The sequence below is a fragment of the Corvus hawaiiensis genome, chromosome 6, assembly GCF_020740725.1.
Source record: "Corvus hawaiiensis isolate bCorHaw1 chromosome 6, bCorHaw1.pri.cur, whole genome shotgun sequence".
Lineage (NCBI taxonomy): Eukaryota > Metazoa > Chordata > Aves > Passeriformes > Corvidae > Corvus > Corvus hawaiiensis.
Window position 1 is genome coordinate 31,867,663 of NC_063218.1, and position 15,828 is coordinate 31,883,490.

Here is a 15,828-nt window from a genome sequence, read left to right on the forward strand (position 1 = left end):
ACTTATGCAGTGCCAGAAGAAAACTGTAGACTGATAAATTGTAAGCAGAAAATAAAAAGGTTGGCTTGTTCTTTCAGGAGTAAGTACATTGGACTTTTTGTTAGTAGGAAGGGGAAAAGACCTGCAACTTACATGCCTCTTAAGGGGTTTTGGTGCAGGCAGGGAAGACATTAATTGTTCATGTGCCTCTTTGTAAATACACTACTTAGTGACCTCTTCATAAGTGCATTTAATGACCACTCAATTTGTTTTTCCTCTAACAAAATGTTTGCAGAAGTTTTATTTTACAAAAATAACTTAACATTACGACTTGTAAGGAAATGTGAAATAATTTACTCTTGACACACTATTGTTTTATGGATAAGACAATACTACATGGTAAAACACGAAAGATTAGAAATATTTAGTGCAATTAATAAATTGCTTAAGTCCAATTCTTAGAACTAAAAGTAATACTCATTCAAATTGTCAATTTCAAATAAATCTATTCATATGTTGTGCCCAATCATTTTGGTTTATTAAGCTTTTTTTGTTGGAGTTGTATTTAAAAAACAGGAGGAACTATATATTTTTTTCCTCACCATTATTCCTAGCAGCCGCTTTACATGTACTGTTCTCTATATATTCAGGTAGAAAAGCCTTTGAAGAAAGAGGCATGTCAAATGTCTTATTTTTTAGTTTAAACTATACGAAATATTCAGAGTAATCTAGGTAATGTTTCAGCCTATGTCAAAAACACATACCTGAAAATAATAGTTTCTTTGCCAAATATATTGCTCCATCAGTCTCAGAAATAGCTAAAGCAGAAGGAAGTCATTCAGATGTTTCTGAAACCTGTATCATTTATTCACAATTGAGAAATTAAGGAAAAAGCATTTCTTGTGTTGGTTAGCATTAAACAGCAGATTTTTGGGCCTCATGGGAAGTAAATGCAAGAACTTGGATGCAGCGGAAATGTGGTCTCTCATCCATCCTTCTGTGTAATCATTAAACTTAGAGGAGAACATTTTTAACAATGTTTGCAGAACAATGTTGAATTCTCTCCCAGACTTAACTCTGGCAAACTGGGAGAAGTAAGGAGAGAAAATTTGAAGAACAAGAGAAGCTCAGTCTGGTTTTCATTTTCTCTACAGCTGTCATCTGGCTTTGAATTCTGCTGGAGAGCTACAGCTGGAGTCATTTTATTGCTTTACCCAGCATCCTTTTGCTTGTGTGCACAGAAATGTTTTAGTAGTCTTGGAAAAAAATTCAGAGTATCTCTTAGCAACCATAGGACAGTAATTATTATACCAGCAGCTGGGAGCAAACCAGATTTCCGTTGTGCATTAAAAACTGGCGTAGGTTACTTTACAGATGATAGTGAATAACCTATGCCAGCACTGTACTTTGTAGGCTGTGGTTAAAGAATATTGAATGTGGGCGGTGTAATTGCTTTGGACAGTAGAAAAGGAGAATGTGTGCATCTGTGTTACTGCGTGATATTCTGTATATTTGTTCTGTATATGTTCTTGTGGAGAAAACTTTATATATTTGCTTCTTACTTAAATGCATTTTCAATACCACTTTTGTTTCCTACTTCGGATTGTCAGTGTTTCCATTAAAAATGTGGGTTTTCAGGTGTTTATGACCTTGTCATAAAACATCACATTGGAGCAGGAAGTGTTGTCCAATGAAAAGGTTTTTGGATATTAATAAATGTAGTTTGAGTGAATCTAAACTACAGTTTAATTAAAAGCAGAGAGTTCAGCGTGTTCATCTAGCATTTCTGTAATTCAGCACAGTGAATATTTATTGGCTAAAGAAGATCATAACTGACATGATTGCTTTTCATTTTAATACCAGAAGTTAGTCTGTGTCCACTTACCTGTAGCATATAGGCTGGTAAGCTGAGCATTGTGCTTTCCAAAATGCTGTCTGGCGAGTTCTTGCCTTACAAAAGGTCAGATGCCTTTCTCTGTCTGCTGCCACCCCAAAATTTGTCCTTGAAGTCAATTAGTTTGAATTGTGGTATCTGTGTTGGAATTTTCTAAAAGCATTCTTTGATAATTGCTGTGTATAGGGCACAAAGGTTTGCTTCAAGATTAAGGTTTGGGTTTCGTACATCATCTGGCACTGCTAGTTAGCACAGTAAGAGATGATCTGTGCCTGTGTCCTTCATTAGATGGAGCCCTCCTTGACTGCCAAGTGGAGTACGTGTCTGCCTGTGTGAGCGTGTGCGTGTGTCCTTTTTTGCTCTATAGTGTAGGTAGTTTATTTTTAAAGAAAAAAAGGTGTGAACCACCTGCAGGGACAGGAAATAATGCAGGCTGCTGCAAATCTCACCCAGAGATAAAGACTGGCTTGTGGGTAGTATGCCTTTTTTCCTTCAGAAGGAAGGAGTAGAAGTTTTTGCAGCTTGCTCCCTTCTCCCTAGACCATTCAAATTTATAATAGCCAGGGGAAGGGGAAAGGGGATGCTTATCACTGTGGCTTCTGTAAAATGGCTTCTAGCTGCTAGTTTAAATGCTTGTAGTAATTTTTAACATTGCTCAGACCAAAAATGGTTGTAGGCATTTCTTCCTCATTTTGAATACAGCTCTTCTGTGGTTTGAACCACTGTTTTGGAAGCTTTTTATGTCATTGGGCAATGTATCTGCAGGAGTACCACCTGCTAGGAAGATGTTTGTTATTGCACTAATATTTGATGCTTTTTGCTCTAAAAATAAGTATACATATATGAAGTCTAATTGTTGTCAGTCATTCCAACATTTCTTTTATACTCCTTTCCCAACAGTGTTTGACCAGAAAATTTGATTTTGACAATAACAGGGTCAATTACTTTGTGGTGGTGTCATGCTCAAGGATCTGCAAATAGTACTTCTTTTTGGTGTTTTGCCTGTCTTCAAAATTTTTCAGGGGAACTTTAACCTGATTGAGTGAGCTATTGTCTTTCTTGGGGTGTATGCTCTCTAGTAGTAATTACGCTGATCATTAATTAATTACTAAATTTAATGTTTTCCCACACAGTGCTTCTGAACAATATACAAATTCTTAGTGATGTAATTATTTTCTTTCTCCTACAAAATTAGCTACAGACAGTCTACTTCATATTCTAGATGTCTTAGAACTTGATACATTAGGCTTTTATGTATGTGAGGTACTAATGTACCCCTGGAATAAGTTCCTTAAGTATTTTGATAGGTGAAAACTAATGATTCAGAGTCAGTATTTAACCTGCCAAAACTTCAGGTTTGTCTCTGCCTCAGTATTTTTCTGTAGTATTTTTATTCTTTTCTTCTGAATGTTTTCTTGATGCATATAAATCCATATAATAAAGCTGAAACAGTCTCATTGCTGGAAGCTGGATGATGCCAGAATTTTCTCAGTGCTATCAGATTATGACAGCCAGTTAACTTTACAGCATCTCTCAATGCAAACAAAATATCATACAGTGCATTTTTGGCAGCCCAATGGAATTTGTATCAAAATGCTCTGCTGTATCCTAAGTATGTCCCAGTCAGTCAAGCTTAAAGAATTGAGAATTGTTTGTTTTTCTATTCATTTCAGAAATTGGATCATCTTACAAGCCAGTATTCCACCCAAACATACTTCCTCTTCCTTATTCTAAATGGCACAGGTCAATGCAGATATCTCATTATATGTTGCTTCATGGTCTCACTTTTGTATCAGATTGCCTGATACAACTTTAATTGCAAAAAGACAGTCATTAGTTGTTTAATTCACACTTGCTTCAATTAGATATTTTAATTGGGCCAGTATAGGTTAAAACTGACTTTCTCTTCCATTCCAGCTGATTTTGCTTTTAATTTGTTAAAAGATCTGACTAGCTTTTGCCTTAGTAGTCTCAGAAATTTTTTTTTCTCCAATTGTGTTTTTGTAAATACTGGTAGGCTCGTGGGTAGTTAAACATCATCTCAGAGACAGGTTAATCTCTACTTCCTTAAAGAAGTCTGATTTGGCAACTGAGTTTCAAAGGCATGTATCTCTAGTGCCCAAGTTGTGTACTGTCTGCAGAGAAATTCTGTATTTACCAAGGCTGACTCAAAGTAAGTATTTGCCTACTTCTGAATGCTTTAAAAAATGTGCATTTAAGAATACTTGTGTTTATAGATGCCTCTAGCACGTTATATAGAATAGTAACACATTTATGTATGAACTTGGTGGGTTTGGTGTTGTTTTTATATAAATGCAAAAATCATTTCAAGGGAGTTCTTATGTGTTCTAGACTGCTCAAGAAAATACATCAGGTTCATTAATGAGAGATCACCTTTTTCAACACGAAACTGTAGTAACCAGTGAAACTTACAACAGTGCAAATTTAAGGCCTTCAACCTTTGAGGATTTCAACACCAGAAGAGCCTGTTTTCCTAGCCAACCTAACCAGGTAAGAATACCAGTAAAAGAAGCAGTCCTTACTTTACTTGCTGTATTAATGGCACAGTATGTAGTTTCTGACAAGAAAGTACTGCGTGCTAAGTCCACGTGCTCTCAACTTCTTGAAATGTTCAATATAAGCTTTGCAGCTGAAATATTATAGCATTATTATGACAGAGGTAAAGCTTTGTGAAGGTATTTGCCTATCTTTGTAATGCACCAGACTACATGAATAAACCTTTAATTTCTTTGAAGTCTGTTTTTGTATTGCAGATTTCACTATCTGCAGCCTTTTTTTTCAGAAAATGTTAATTGGGTATTAGCTCAGTCTTGGTTACATGTATAATAATACTGTTTTGATTAGAAATATTGAAAAGTATCTTTAAAATTGCTTGGATGCATTGTACAGTAGGGCACTTCTGCTAAATATTTTTATTGAAACATTGCTTATGCTTTCTAAATGCCTATTTAAACTAAAATACTCTATTTTGGTACAGAAAGGAAAAAATATATATTAGTATATCAGTTATGTATGAAAAGTATTCAGCCATTGGTACAGCTTTTCTTTTAGCACTATACATTTTTGGTTTTTTCTAAAGCTAAAAGAACTGACAGTTTTTGTAGACTGTAGAAGTAGTCTTAATAAGTTGGATAATAATTAATTTGATGGTCTTATGTCTAGAATCAAACACATGGGAAGCTTTTAGAATATGCTGAATAGCAGAAGTCAAAGCAGAATGCAAGTTCAAGTAATTCTGAGACTTACCAAAAAATATTTCTGCTGCTTGAAATAAAGCTTTTTAGTTATTTTTGCAGAGAAAAATAGGATTGTACTAAAGTCTTGTATCAGCTGCTCTTAAGCTGCTTTAGTGGGAAAACGAAGCAAACAGTGTTATCTGGAGAACTAAGGAGCTTGAAATTATTAATTTTTGATTTTTAATCATTGATCTACTCGAATTATCTCTTCGTGTAAGTCATCTCATATTTTTGTTTCTGTTCAAGTACATATTTTTCCCTCTTCCCATTTACTTGCAAAGAGAATTCTAAATATTTTTTAGAATAGAACGGATGGGTAATTCGGTTATTGCAGCTAATATTTAATAGCTACAGTAACCAGTGATGTATGTGCTCTTAGTCTTCCCTGTATTGTAAAGAAAAGTGCAGCAGCTTAAAATACATGTTTTATACGTTTTAAGAGCATGTATGAAATTGACTGCTGAGAAAATGATAATTTATTTGTATTAAACTGATTAGTCTGTGTCTGTCTGATAGACATGAAACAGAAATTTCTTTCAAATGACAATGCTAGCATTCAGTTCTTGAAAACTGAAGTTATGGGGCATTCCATGAAAATTTAAGTAGATATTTTTTTAAATATTCTTCTCATATTGTAGAACCACCTGCAAGCAACAGACGCATTCAGCTTTTTGCATGGTCTTGTGGTACACACATTTAGAACATAGGCAGGTCACCAAAACCTTACATTCTGCATGTGTACGCACTGCACTGGCTCTGCTAAACTCCGTGCATGTGACCTGGTGGCACGGCAGATCTTGAGCTAATTACTGAGTTTGTTTCAATTTTCGGTAAATAAGTTTGAACACTCTTACTGTGCTCATAAGTTGAATAACTCAAGAAGTACCTGCTCAAACTAAAGAAGTGATTAATGACAATTCAGATCTTTACCTGTAGTATTTTGACTGTTAGTAAAAAAACACTCAAGTCCTTCAGCCTTCCAGCTTCTGATACACAAATGTGTGTTAAACGTAGTACTTTGCGATGATGTAGGCAGCTGCTGGTGTCTTCATATTGAGAAGTTGTAAGCTGAGCAAAATCAGGTGTATCTCTTTGAGGAGAAACAGCAAAGGCTACAGTACCAAGCAAGTGACTGTGCCTTGTTTAAAGGTGCACCCCTTCAAGTAAGGTACGATACTTGTGGGTTCAGTTGCATCAACAAAAATTTTCTGCCTAATTTCTGGTTGGCTAATCATGTTCAGAATCAGATTCTATGTGGAATTCCAGTTTGCTGTAACATTCTTCCTCCCTTCCTGCTTCAGCTTCACATAGATGACATTTATACTATACAATTTTGACTATTTAGAGGACTGAATGCATTATTCTCATTAAATTTTGCTGGTATTTGTACCTGTCTGACTTTGGATTGTGTATTGTTGATAAATTTTCATGTACTTCACATGGGTACCATTTAACAATGCTCTTCATACACAAAGTTTTTCCAGCGTTTCTCCACTTTGCTTATTTTTCAGCATTTCCCACTCAAAAGTATTTCTTAATATCAGTGGCATAAAGAATGTAGTGGTGCCTTATTTGTAACATGCCAGTTAAGCATTTTTTGGTGTTTGGCTTGGGACTTGAAAAAAATAAATGAGTTCTATGTATGTGGTGTGTTCTGCTCAAACAAATAAAAAGCCTTCAAAGGCTAAGGAGAGGTCAGATTCTACAGTTGCTAGTATTTGTAGTGATTTTTAATGGCTACTAGCTGTCTGGGCAATGGGAGGTTGAGGGTGGGTTTTTTGTGTTGAGGTATTAGGGTTTTTTTTCTTCTAAACAATGGGTTTTATTTAATGTCTTATGTGCATGCATAATATTCTATGTGGACAGTGGGGTAAGGACCCTTTATGCCTGTAACATATGGAATTCTAATTACTTTTGCGGCTTCTTAAATGAATTTATGCTGTAAAATGTTCAAAAAAGCCAATTAGCCATCTAATTATTTTTGCTAAACAATAGATTCTTCCTCTTGGAATTCTGAAAACAGAATAGGGCTGAGAAGCAGTCTGCTTTTATAAGCAAAGGGGAAGCCTAACTGCTTGCATAAGAGCTTGGGGAAGTATGGAAGAGGAGCAATGTTAACTGAATAGGATATAACCTTTCTTCTCCCTGTATCCCTGAAACCTTGTGGAAGTTCAACTATGTGGCTTGGAGCCAAGAAAAAAAAAGTTCTTATTAGCGTACTCCAGTTGAAAGTCCCAGGGCAAAGCATCTCTAATTACAGTTCTGTACTCATCACACAAGGATTGTTGAGCAGGGAAGTGATGGTTAGAGCAGGCTACAGATATTCTTACATAATCAGAAGACAGCATATTTTAAGAAGCTCTTCCTTCCTCTTTTCCAGCTGCCTTCCTCCTTTCCTTCTCTGTCTCCTACCCCAAAACCAGGACATGCAGACTTCTGCGCAGTAGGAGCACAGACACGTGCAAAGTGACATAGAAGTGTTTTAACCTAAAACATCATCTTCAGTAGTTTCACACACTGCAACAGATTATGAACATGCAGTTCAGTTGTTGTCCTTCACCATGGAATGGTGACACATTAATTCTCATTAATTTGAGTACTAATAAGGTAAACACTTTCCAAGCAACAATACTGATGCCAAAGATTATTCCCAAGTAATTCACAGTTCTGGAAGAATTTATAAGACTAATAGGTTAGGGAGGGGAGGGTTTTTTTGTCTTTTCTGTGAGATGGTTTACAGGCTGTGCACTTGACAGAGAAAAAGGCAGAATTTGACTTGCAGCCTACTCATAATCTGGCTCTGATTATAATAGCCCCACAGTGGAGGAAAATAATTGCCTGCCTGTCAGGTAGAAATACTGGGGCATACTGAGACCCTTGCTTTATTGCTGGACTGTCTGCTATTTTCAGGAGCTACTTCTATACACATGTGCTAAATTTTTATTCTGTCATTATTTGCACCTTTTCTTGCAAGTCACTTGTAATGTGATTTCAGTAACATTTAGTGGCAGTCTGCTATCTTACACTAAGGCCTGCAGTATTTCAGTTTGGATGATTCTATCAACTTTGTCACCTTTGACAACTTTTTCATGCCCCCATGCCCATTCATTGTAAGACAGAATAAACAAAAACTCTTATTTCTCTGCTGGTTTTGTATGTGTTTAGCACATTCCTTATTACTTGCCTCTTGAGGTAAAAGGTCTTAAATTATGGTCATTTCATTACGAGCTGAGAATTTAAGAAACACTTGGGTCTTTGCCTGCTGGTGTCCTAAACTAATCAATTTAAGTACTGTATATTAGCTAAGGGGAGATGCATTCAGAAGCTGCTGTTATTGATTGATCGTCATACTGAATATTATTCTTCATATGGCAAAATCCTCATCTAGAATACAGCTTTGTCAATAAATAACCAGTATTCCATGCTCTTGTTACAAATTTGAGAGAGTTTGAAAACTTAGAGCAGGAATTAAGGAAAGCTTCCCCTGGATAACACAATAGTGAATGTATCAGGGAGTTAGTCCTAAAGAAGCAGATCATCACATGAAATCAGCACATAAGGCATAATTAATCTGTGGAATTAGTTTCTGCTTCAAGATGTTAACACGCTAATTTTGAGCATAATTCACAGAACAGCATCAAGTTTTATGCATATACCAAAGTAGCCAAAGCTCTTACACGATACTAAAAAGTCAGGAAAGAATACTAAAGCTCATAGACCTAATGCACTGCAAAAGACTCATTATTGTGGGGAAGTCTGTAAATTGCAGTAGTGAGAAAAGAGCTGAATTTTTTATCCTCAGACAGCAAGGGAAAGAAGTCTTGATTTTTTAATTTTCTAATCTAAGATTTACATTGTAGGTGGACATAAATTTGGGACTTCACCATAGTAAACTTCTCTTACTTTGCCATTCCAGGTCCCACTGAAGTCAATCAGACATGTTAGTTTTCAGGACGAAGATGAAATTGTCAGAATAAACCCTCGTGACATCTTGATACGTCGTTATGCAGACTACAGGCATCCTGACATGTGGAAGAATGATCTGGAGAGGGATGACGCAGACTCAAATATACCATTTTCTAAATCAGACAGTAAAAAATCTGACTATTTATACCCGTGTGGGGATGGATCTAAGTTGAATTCCCTAAAAGACTCAAAGAGTTCTGTGGTATTTAAAACTCAGCCTTCCTCATCAAAATTTAAAAACTCAAAAAGAAGAAAAGAGGATGGTGAGCGTTCCCGCTGTATATACTGCCAGGAAAGGTTTAATCATGAAGATAATGGCAGAGGAAAATGTCAAGATGCGCCAGATCCTATTAAAAGATGTATCTACCAAGTTAGTTGCATGCTTTGCGCAGAGAGCATGCTGTATCACTGCATGTCAGACTCTGAAGGAGATTTCTCTGATCCTTGCTCGTGTGACACTAGTGATGACAAGTTCTGCTTACGCTGGTTAGCACTGGTGGCACTCTCGTTCATTGCTCCATGTATGTGCTGCTACCTCCCCTTGAGAGCATGCCATCACTGTGGTGAGGTGTGTGGGTGCTGTGGAGGAAAGCATAAAGCTGCGGGATGAATCAGTCTTGTGCCAAACAGAGCTGAAAAATCTTTGTTTCCAGGAAGCATCTAACTTGGATTTGTGGAAGCTTTTTGGCAAGCTGAAGGGAATCTTCTTTCACGTAAGAGATGCTTGATGTGGAGGAAGCAACAAGACTTGTCAGACCTTGGCATTTTACAAGTGCTAGCCACGCCTAACTATTTCCTTTGAGTGCGTGGCATTTGTTGCGAGTTGTGAAGGAGATTTTGCAAAGGAAAGCCTGTTCTTATTATTGGCTATAAAATGAGTATATAAACTATGATTATACTAAAAGGGATTAACTTTTGCCACTTTGTACATTCATGGTTTAGGTGAGGGGGCTCTTTTAAAAGGATTAAAACTTATCTGAGGGGAAATTTTAACTAAAAGTGCACTAGTGACAGTTGATTTAAGATTAAGAAAAGTTAATACTCAGCAAATGAGAAATGAAACTGATTTTAAGTGCAACTAAATCACTTATTAATAGTTTTTTGGAAGCAACTTTATGTATAAATAACAAATGTTTATATTTAACTAAATGTGTAAGGTACGAATTATTACATGTTAAACTTTCCTTCCCTCCGATATAGTAGGTATGGACCATATCTACTGTCACATTCCATGGTAGTATTTTAAATAGTTAATTTAGTTGCATTTTTATTCCAGATGGACAAATTGATATTTTTCAGTCCTGGTTCCCTTCAGCTACAGTTTGTGTTGAGTTGTATCCATGCATTCTGATAATCTAAAAACCTTTAAAATATTAATTATTCTAGTCTTGAGTGACCAATATTTTTTTGTTAAGCACAGATGTAATTGTCTAAAATGTTCTTGTTAGAACATAACATTTATTTTTATATATAAACGACTTTGATTTCAACATAATAGCAAAAAGGACGTTGTTTCTGTTGTTCAACCAGCAAGTTGTTTTCTTTTGGGGTGTCCTCCAAAAATACTTTCTTGCATATTCAAATGTTCATTAAGCAAAAGGTACATTAAGGCAGTTGTAACAAATTGTCATCAGTGTTCTTGTTTATCCTTCTGTTAAACTAGGATCCTGTTCAGCTGTTTATCAAGTACTATGATTAAAACAAAAGATTAATAACAAAAGTGAAATTGTTTTCATTATTTTGAACCACAACTTTCTCTAATTTGAACGGGCAAGAACAAAAGGACTGTGTGTTTTGTTCAAAAAGAACAACGAAAGACTTAGCTTGAGAAATAAATTGCAGCCCAGGCAAAACTGAGTGAACTTCTTAATTGGGGAAATTTGAAGGCGGGGCTGGGGAGGGAGGCTGGAGAGAGTGTGTGTCTGTATGTGTATGAATGGTGGTATATTGTGCATGGTATTTCTTATGGTTTTGTACTTAGTGAGTCTAACTTTCAGGTAAGAATTAATCAATTAACCTGCAGAGAATTTTTAAAAGCATTACATGTTGTGCTGTGTTATGAAGTAAGAAACATTTACTTCTTGTTAAAAACATGTAAAACACTAAAAACCGTCATGATTCATTAGCAAAGGTGCCTATTTGACATCTTGGCTGGAGTGGGACTGATCGATCGTCTTCAGTATACCCTTGCTATTAAACACAGAACCTAATAATTTTAATTTAAAAAATGCATGACTTACTTTTCTCACTTCCATGCATTTCTTCAGTATATTTTGTGTAATTTTTTTTTCTGCACGTATCAGGCCCCTTAATTTTCCTTTATAGCCCAGGAGTAAAATGAGCAAATGTATATAACTATCTATATAACTATCTTTCTGTAAAATACTTTTTAAAAGAAAACATTTATATTTATATTACAGCTTGAATTGACCGTCTTTTGTACATAGATCATTTCAAAGTATTATTTCACATTGAAAAAGATGACAAATATCTTGATAACTATAGAAGTTATGGAAGAGCTTCTAGTTTTGTATTAAGAGTTGATTGGATGGCTGAAGTCCAAGAATATGACATGGCAGCAGCAGTCTTGGGTTTTACTGTTTATGTATTTGAAAGCTGCTACTCTGGTTGGTTTTCATGCTTCACACATTTTCAGCTAAACTTGGTTGCCTAGAATAGACTGTTAACTTTAAAAACAACTTTCATAAAAAATGGTGATGTTTTTCTAGTGAATGAGAGGAATTTAATATTTGTAAGTGCTTGGGTCCTAATTCAGGAGAGGTATGAACAACCTAAGAAAAGAACTTGCTGGCTGTATAAGAAAATGCTATATAATAATATTGTATATATACTTCAGAAAGAAATTAGTTTTAGCAGTTTCTTCTGAGCACTATAAAACATAGTGAAACTCCTGGTCCTGTACTGTATTTTATATGACACATATACTTTAATATTTTTGTTAAATGTGTGCATTAATATTTTCACCTTGCATTTAACCACTTTGCTGCTAAAATGTTTTCACCTTTTGCTTTTCTCTTTGAAGACTTGTATCATCTAAGAAAGGTTACTGGATGGGCCCATGCTCGCTTGTTCCTGTTGTGCTGCAAGTGTCAGCCAGCTTGCCTGGTTTGAGAGACCAAACGAATGCAAAGATCCAAGGTCCGTAAGGGTTGGTTTTAGTAGCATGCATGTGTACTTTTTCTCTGGTGCTAGGGGTCTTACCCACTGTTACATTTAGGAGATGATCAGTGGAAGATAGACACAGCAAACCCCTTCCAGAACAGCTTGTTGCATCCATACATCTTCTGGTTTTGGCGGCACGTTAACGTTTATTCTATCTCTTCTGAAATAACTTTCTAAAGCATTTGGAAATAGAGAAATTTCTTCCCCGATCTGTAATCCTTGCCCTTAACATCGGAGCTACAGTTTGTCAGGCATGTAGCAGCAGAGCTTTGTGTTGCTTGGAGGGGACCCGAGCCTTTGGAAACCGTCACAGAATACTACGTCCCTCGCTCGTTGAAAGCCTCGGTTACCGTGAAAATTGTTTCCCCTTTTAAGTGGGGGAAGTTAAGTTAGAGCGGCGCTCGGGCACCATCTACTGGGCGAAAGCTCGGCGGCCTTCAGGCACAGCTCTTGATGACATCGCAGTTAACGGGCTATCCGTGCACGGTTTAAGGTACGCGATTAGGTTATGCTTTAGCCATGAATTTACAGTATAGTCATTTGGAATCTGACTGGGGTGCTTTAGCTCATCGTGCTTCTTAAGTTTCATTATTAATACTGAAGTAAAAATCCTTTAACCATATATTTTTTTAGGTTTAAAATTGTTGTGATGGCCTGTTACAGGAGCTTAAGAACCAGGAATGAAATGAAAATTCTTTTCATTGTGTCACGGGGCTTATAAAAAAGTGCGTTTATTAACATTTTTTATTATGATTATTATTTTTTTAAATTTTCCCTCTCAAAGTTCTTACCACAGCAAAGTGATGGAGTTTTGATGCTCACGCAGAGGGAATTTGGTCTTTGGTTTGTGGTACAAATGAAGTTGTGAGTATGCATGGGTGGGTGTGTGCTCTTACACATGAAATTCAGTAGCTGTGAAGGGTATACCTACAGCTGTGTGCATGGTTAAAGCAATATCTAATAATCATCTACAATTATTATGGTAACTGTTTAGTAAACAGCAGAAAATGATGACATAAAACTCTTAAAGAGCTTATAGAAGAGATGTTTCAAACAGTCTTAATCAATGCAGTTTCCTCTAGAGAAGCAAAGGTATTTTGAAGAATGCCTTAATTGTGCATGTTGGAATATAACATTCTCATTTTAGATGAGTTCTCTTCCAAACAATCTGTTCAGGTGTACCTGGAGGATAATGCTGAACACATGTGTAAATAATGCCTAGGTTTAAATTAGACTTTAAATCTTTTCCAAGCTTACGGCACAATGTGCAGCCAGTACAGCTATACATTCATATTAGTAAAATGAAGATTAGGATCACTGGCTGGCAACAAAAACAAGAACTTTAAAAAGATGCCTTATGGTACTATTAGTCCAGCAGCTGGGTGATAAAACTTGTTTCCTTTGGTGCATTTACAAATATAAAGAGGGGTTGAGGGGGCTGTTGAGTTTTCATTTGGGGATTTTTTTTTCATCTGAAAGTTTCTCTCCCTTAATTGCAAAAGTTGTGGTTCGTTAAAGAAATCAAAGCATTTGGTGAAAAAGCAGCCTTCATGTTTAAAGCTGCAGTATAAGCTGTACATGGTTTTCCTTCTTTTGCTTGGTGCCATTTGCTTTTCACCCTAATGACCTCAAAGTGCCTCATGCGTATATTGTTTCCATTAAACCTCGACTGCTATTTGTGTTTACTAAATGATGTATAATTTAATTAACTCATCCCATAGGTGTTGGCTTAAAGAATATGAATATAGCTTATTATTTTGAGTATATAATGTAAATATATGTCTTTAAGTTTGTAACTGGTTTGTTACATCATATCCTTGTAAGTTGACGTAGTAGATAACACCATAAAAACTGTTTCAATGTTTTTTCCTGTAATTACCTGATTAAAACTATCTTGAAATGAAAAAAATAACATGTTTTTCCATTCTGTGTTGGGATTGCTCAGAACAGTGCACATGAAACGTTGCAGCTCAAGAACAGAATAAAAAGAAGTAAATACAGGTATTACCGTCAAACTCCAGCATCTTTCATTTTAAGAACCATTTGTAAGAGTTTCTATAATGTTTTAAAGAAAAATGGGCTTATACCAGCTTGCTTTGTATGCACAGCAGTACTTGTCCTTGACATCATGCTGAGGAGGTCAAGATTCCTTTCCATAAAACGTATATATCTGAGTTCCCGCTTGACCCCACCTCAAAAATGTGTATCTCTGAATATAATTCTAAGCTTTGTGTAAGTTACAGAATAAGATATACACCAGAAAAGGAAGAAAAAACTAATCAGTCCATGAAGAAAAATGAACAAGTAGAAATCTGTGAAACCATAATTTGAAAGTTCAGTAGTCAGGGTTTAGGATAGATTATTTTAAATTGAATTGTATTTGCCTCTAGGTTTTACAAATGTTTTCTTATTGGTTACAGCCAATAAAGTAATTCTCCCTATTCATTTGATCAGTTTCTAACTTGAAGAATTTTTATTGCCAGGTGTAAATGTTACATGGACTATTAAGTGTAGACACTTGAGCTTTTAATTGATGATGTGAAAATGCACCAGAGAAATGAAAAAGGCAAATGAGTTGAATGACTAATAAGGTGAGGAGTTAGTAGAGAAAACTATAGAACTATGTGAAAACCGCACATGAGAAAGTAGTTCAGCATTAAACATGGTTTCATACAATTTAGAAACCTAGTGTTACATCTCGGACAAATCTACCTTAATGTCATGGTTAATGCACAATCTTCTGGGTTTGAACAAGGGGTTCTTGTTCATTTCTTTTTATGGTTGATTTATTTTTCTTGTTCTTTTTTCTCATTCTTTTTTCTACTTGGTTTGGTTTTTTGATTTTGGAGTTTTTGTGGTGGTGGTGGATTTTGTGGGGGTTTTTTGTTTCTTATTCTTTTTTTTCCTTGATCTTTTTTTCTTTACAGCTGAGTCAGACTCAGTTACTGGAGTTCACGGAGCTGGTGGCCAGTTTCTAAAGAGAATTCACAAAAATATCCAAGTTATTTAGCAATTAATACTCAGCATTTTCTATCACTGTTTCTTGAACCTTTTGGCTTACTGTCATGGATCACTGTGGGATCCTGTGCCGAACAGAAAGACTTCAATCTGTAGGATTGTATCATCACTTCCATAATTTGAGAACACTGAGCTGTAATTTAACAGTTTGGAAACAGACCTAACAAGTAAATGAATGACAATAAAATTAATTCACATTTTATACCTTTAATTTGAGATTGGACAGCATGTGTACACAAACAATGGGATCTGACTTAATTGTGCTTTGAGTAATGCATACTGTGAATCACTAACAATACTTGGTTTTACCTAGAAGGAAAAAGAAAAAAAAAGAGATAAGTCAATTCTTCAAGAAACTTGTATCTCTAGATATCCATGCCCTGGCTTGAGGAGTTTGGGAATATTTGAGGAAAAAAAAGTCTTTGACAGAATAAGCTTCTCAGATAATTGTGATTTCAGCTAAGTGGTGGTTTGGCAGACTCCAGGCATATCTCAGTACCCACCAAATTATATCCGATGTTTTTAGCAATA

The 15,828-nt window shown here is 35.8% G+C and overlaps 1 protein-coding gene across 1 annotated transcript in view; it reads left to right on the top strand.

Moving 5' to 3' along the window:
- SPRED1 (sprouty related EVH1 domain containing 1) overlaps positions 1-10,816 on the top strand; it is a 58,215-nt gene extending 47,399 nt beyond the window's left edge. The window contains exons 5-6 of the mRNA XM_048306048.1: positions 4,226-4,384; positions 9,047-10,816. Coding sequence (XP_048162005.1) covers positions 4,226-4,384; positions 9,047-9,706 — 819 coding nt within the window. The 3' untranslated portion in view covers positions 9,707-10,816. The remainder of the gene's footprint in view (positions 1-4,225; positions 4,385-9,046) is intronic.
- The last annotated feature ends 5,012 nt before the right edge of the window (positions 10,817-15,828 follow it).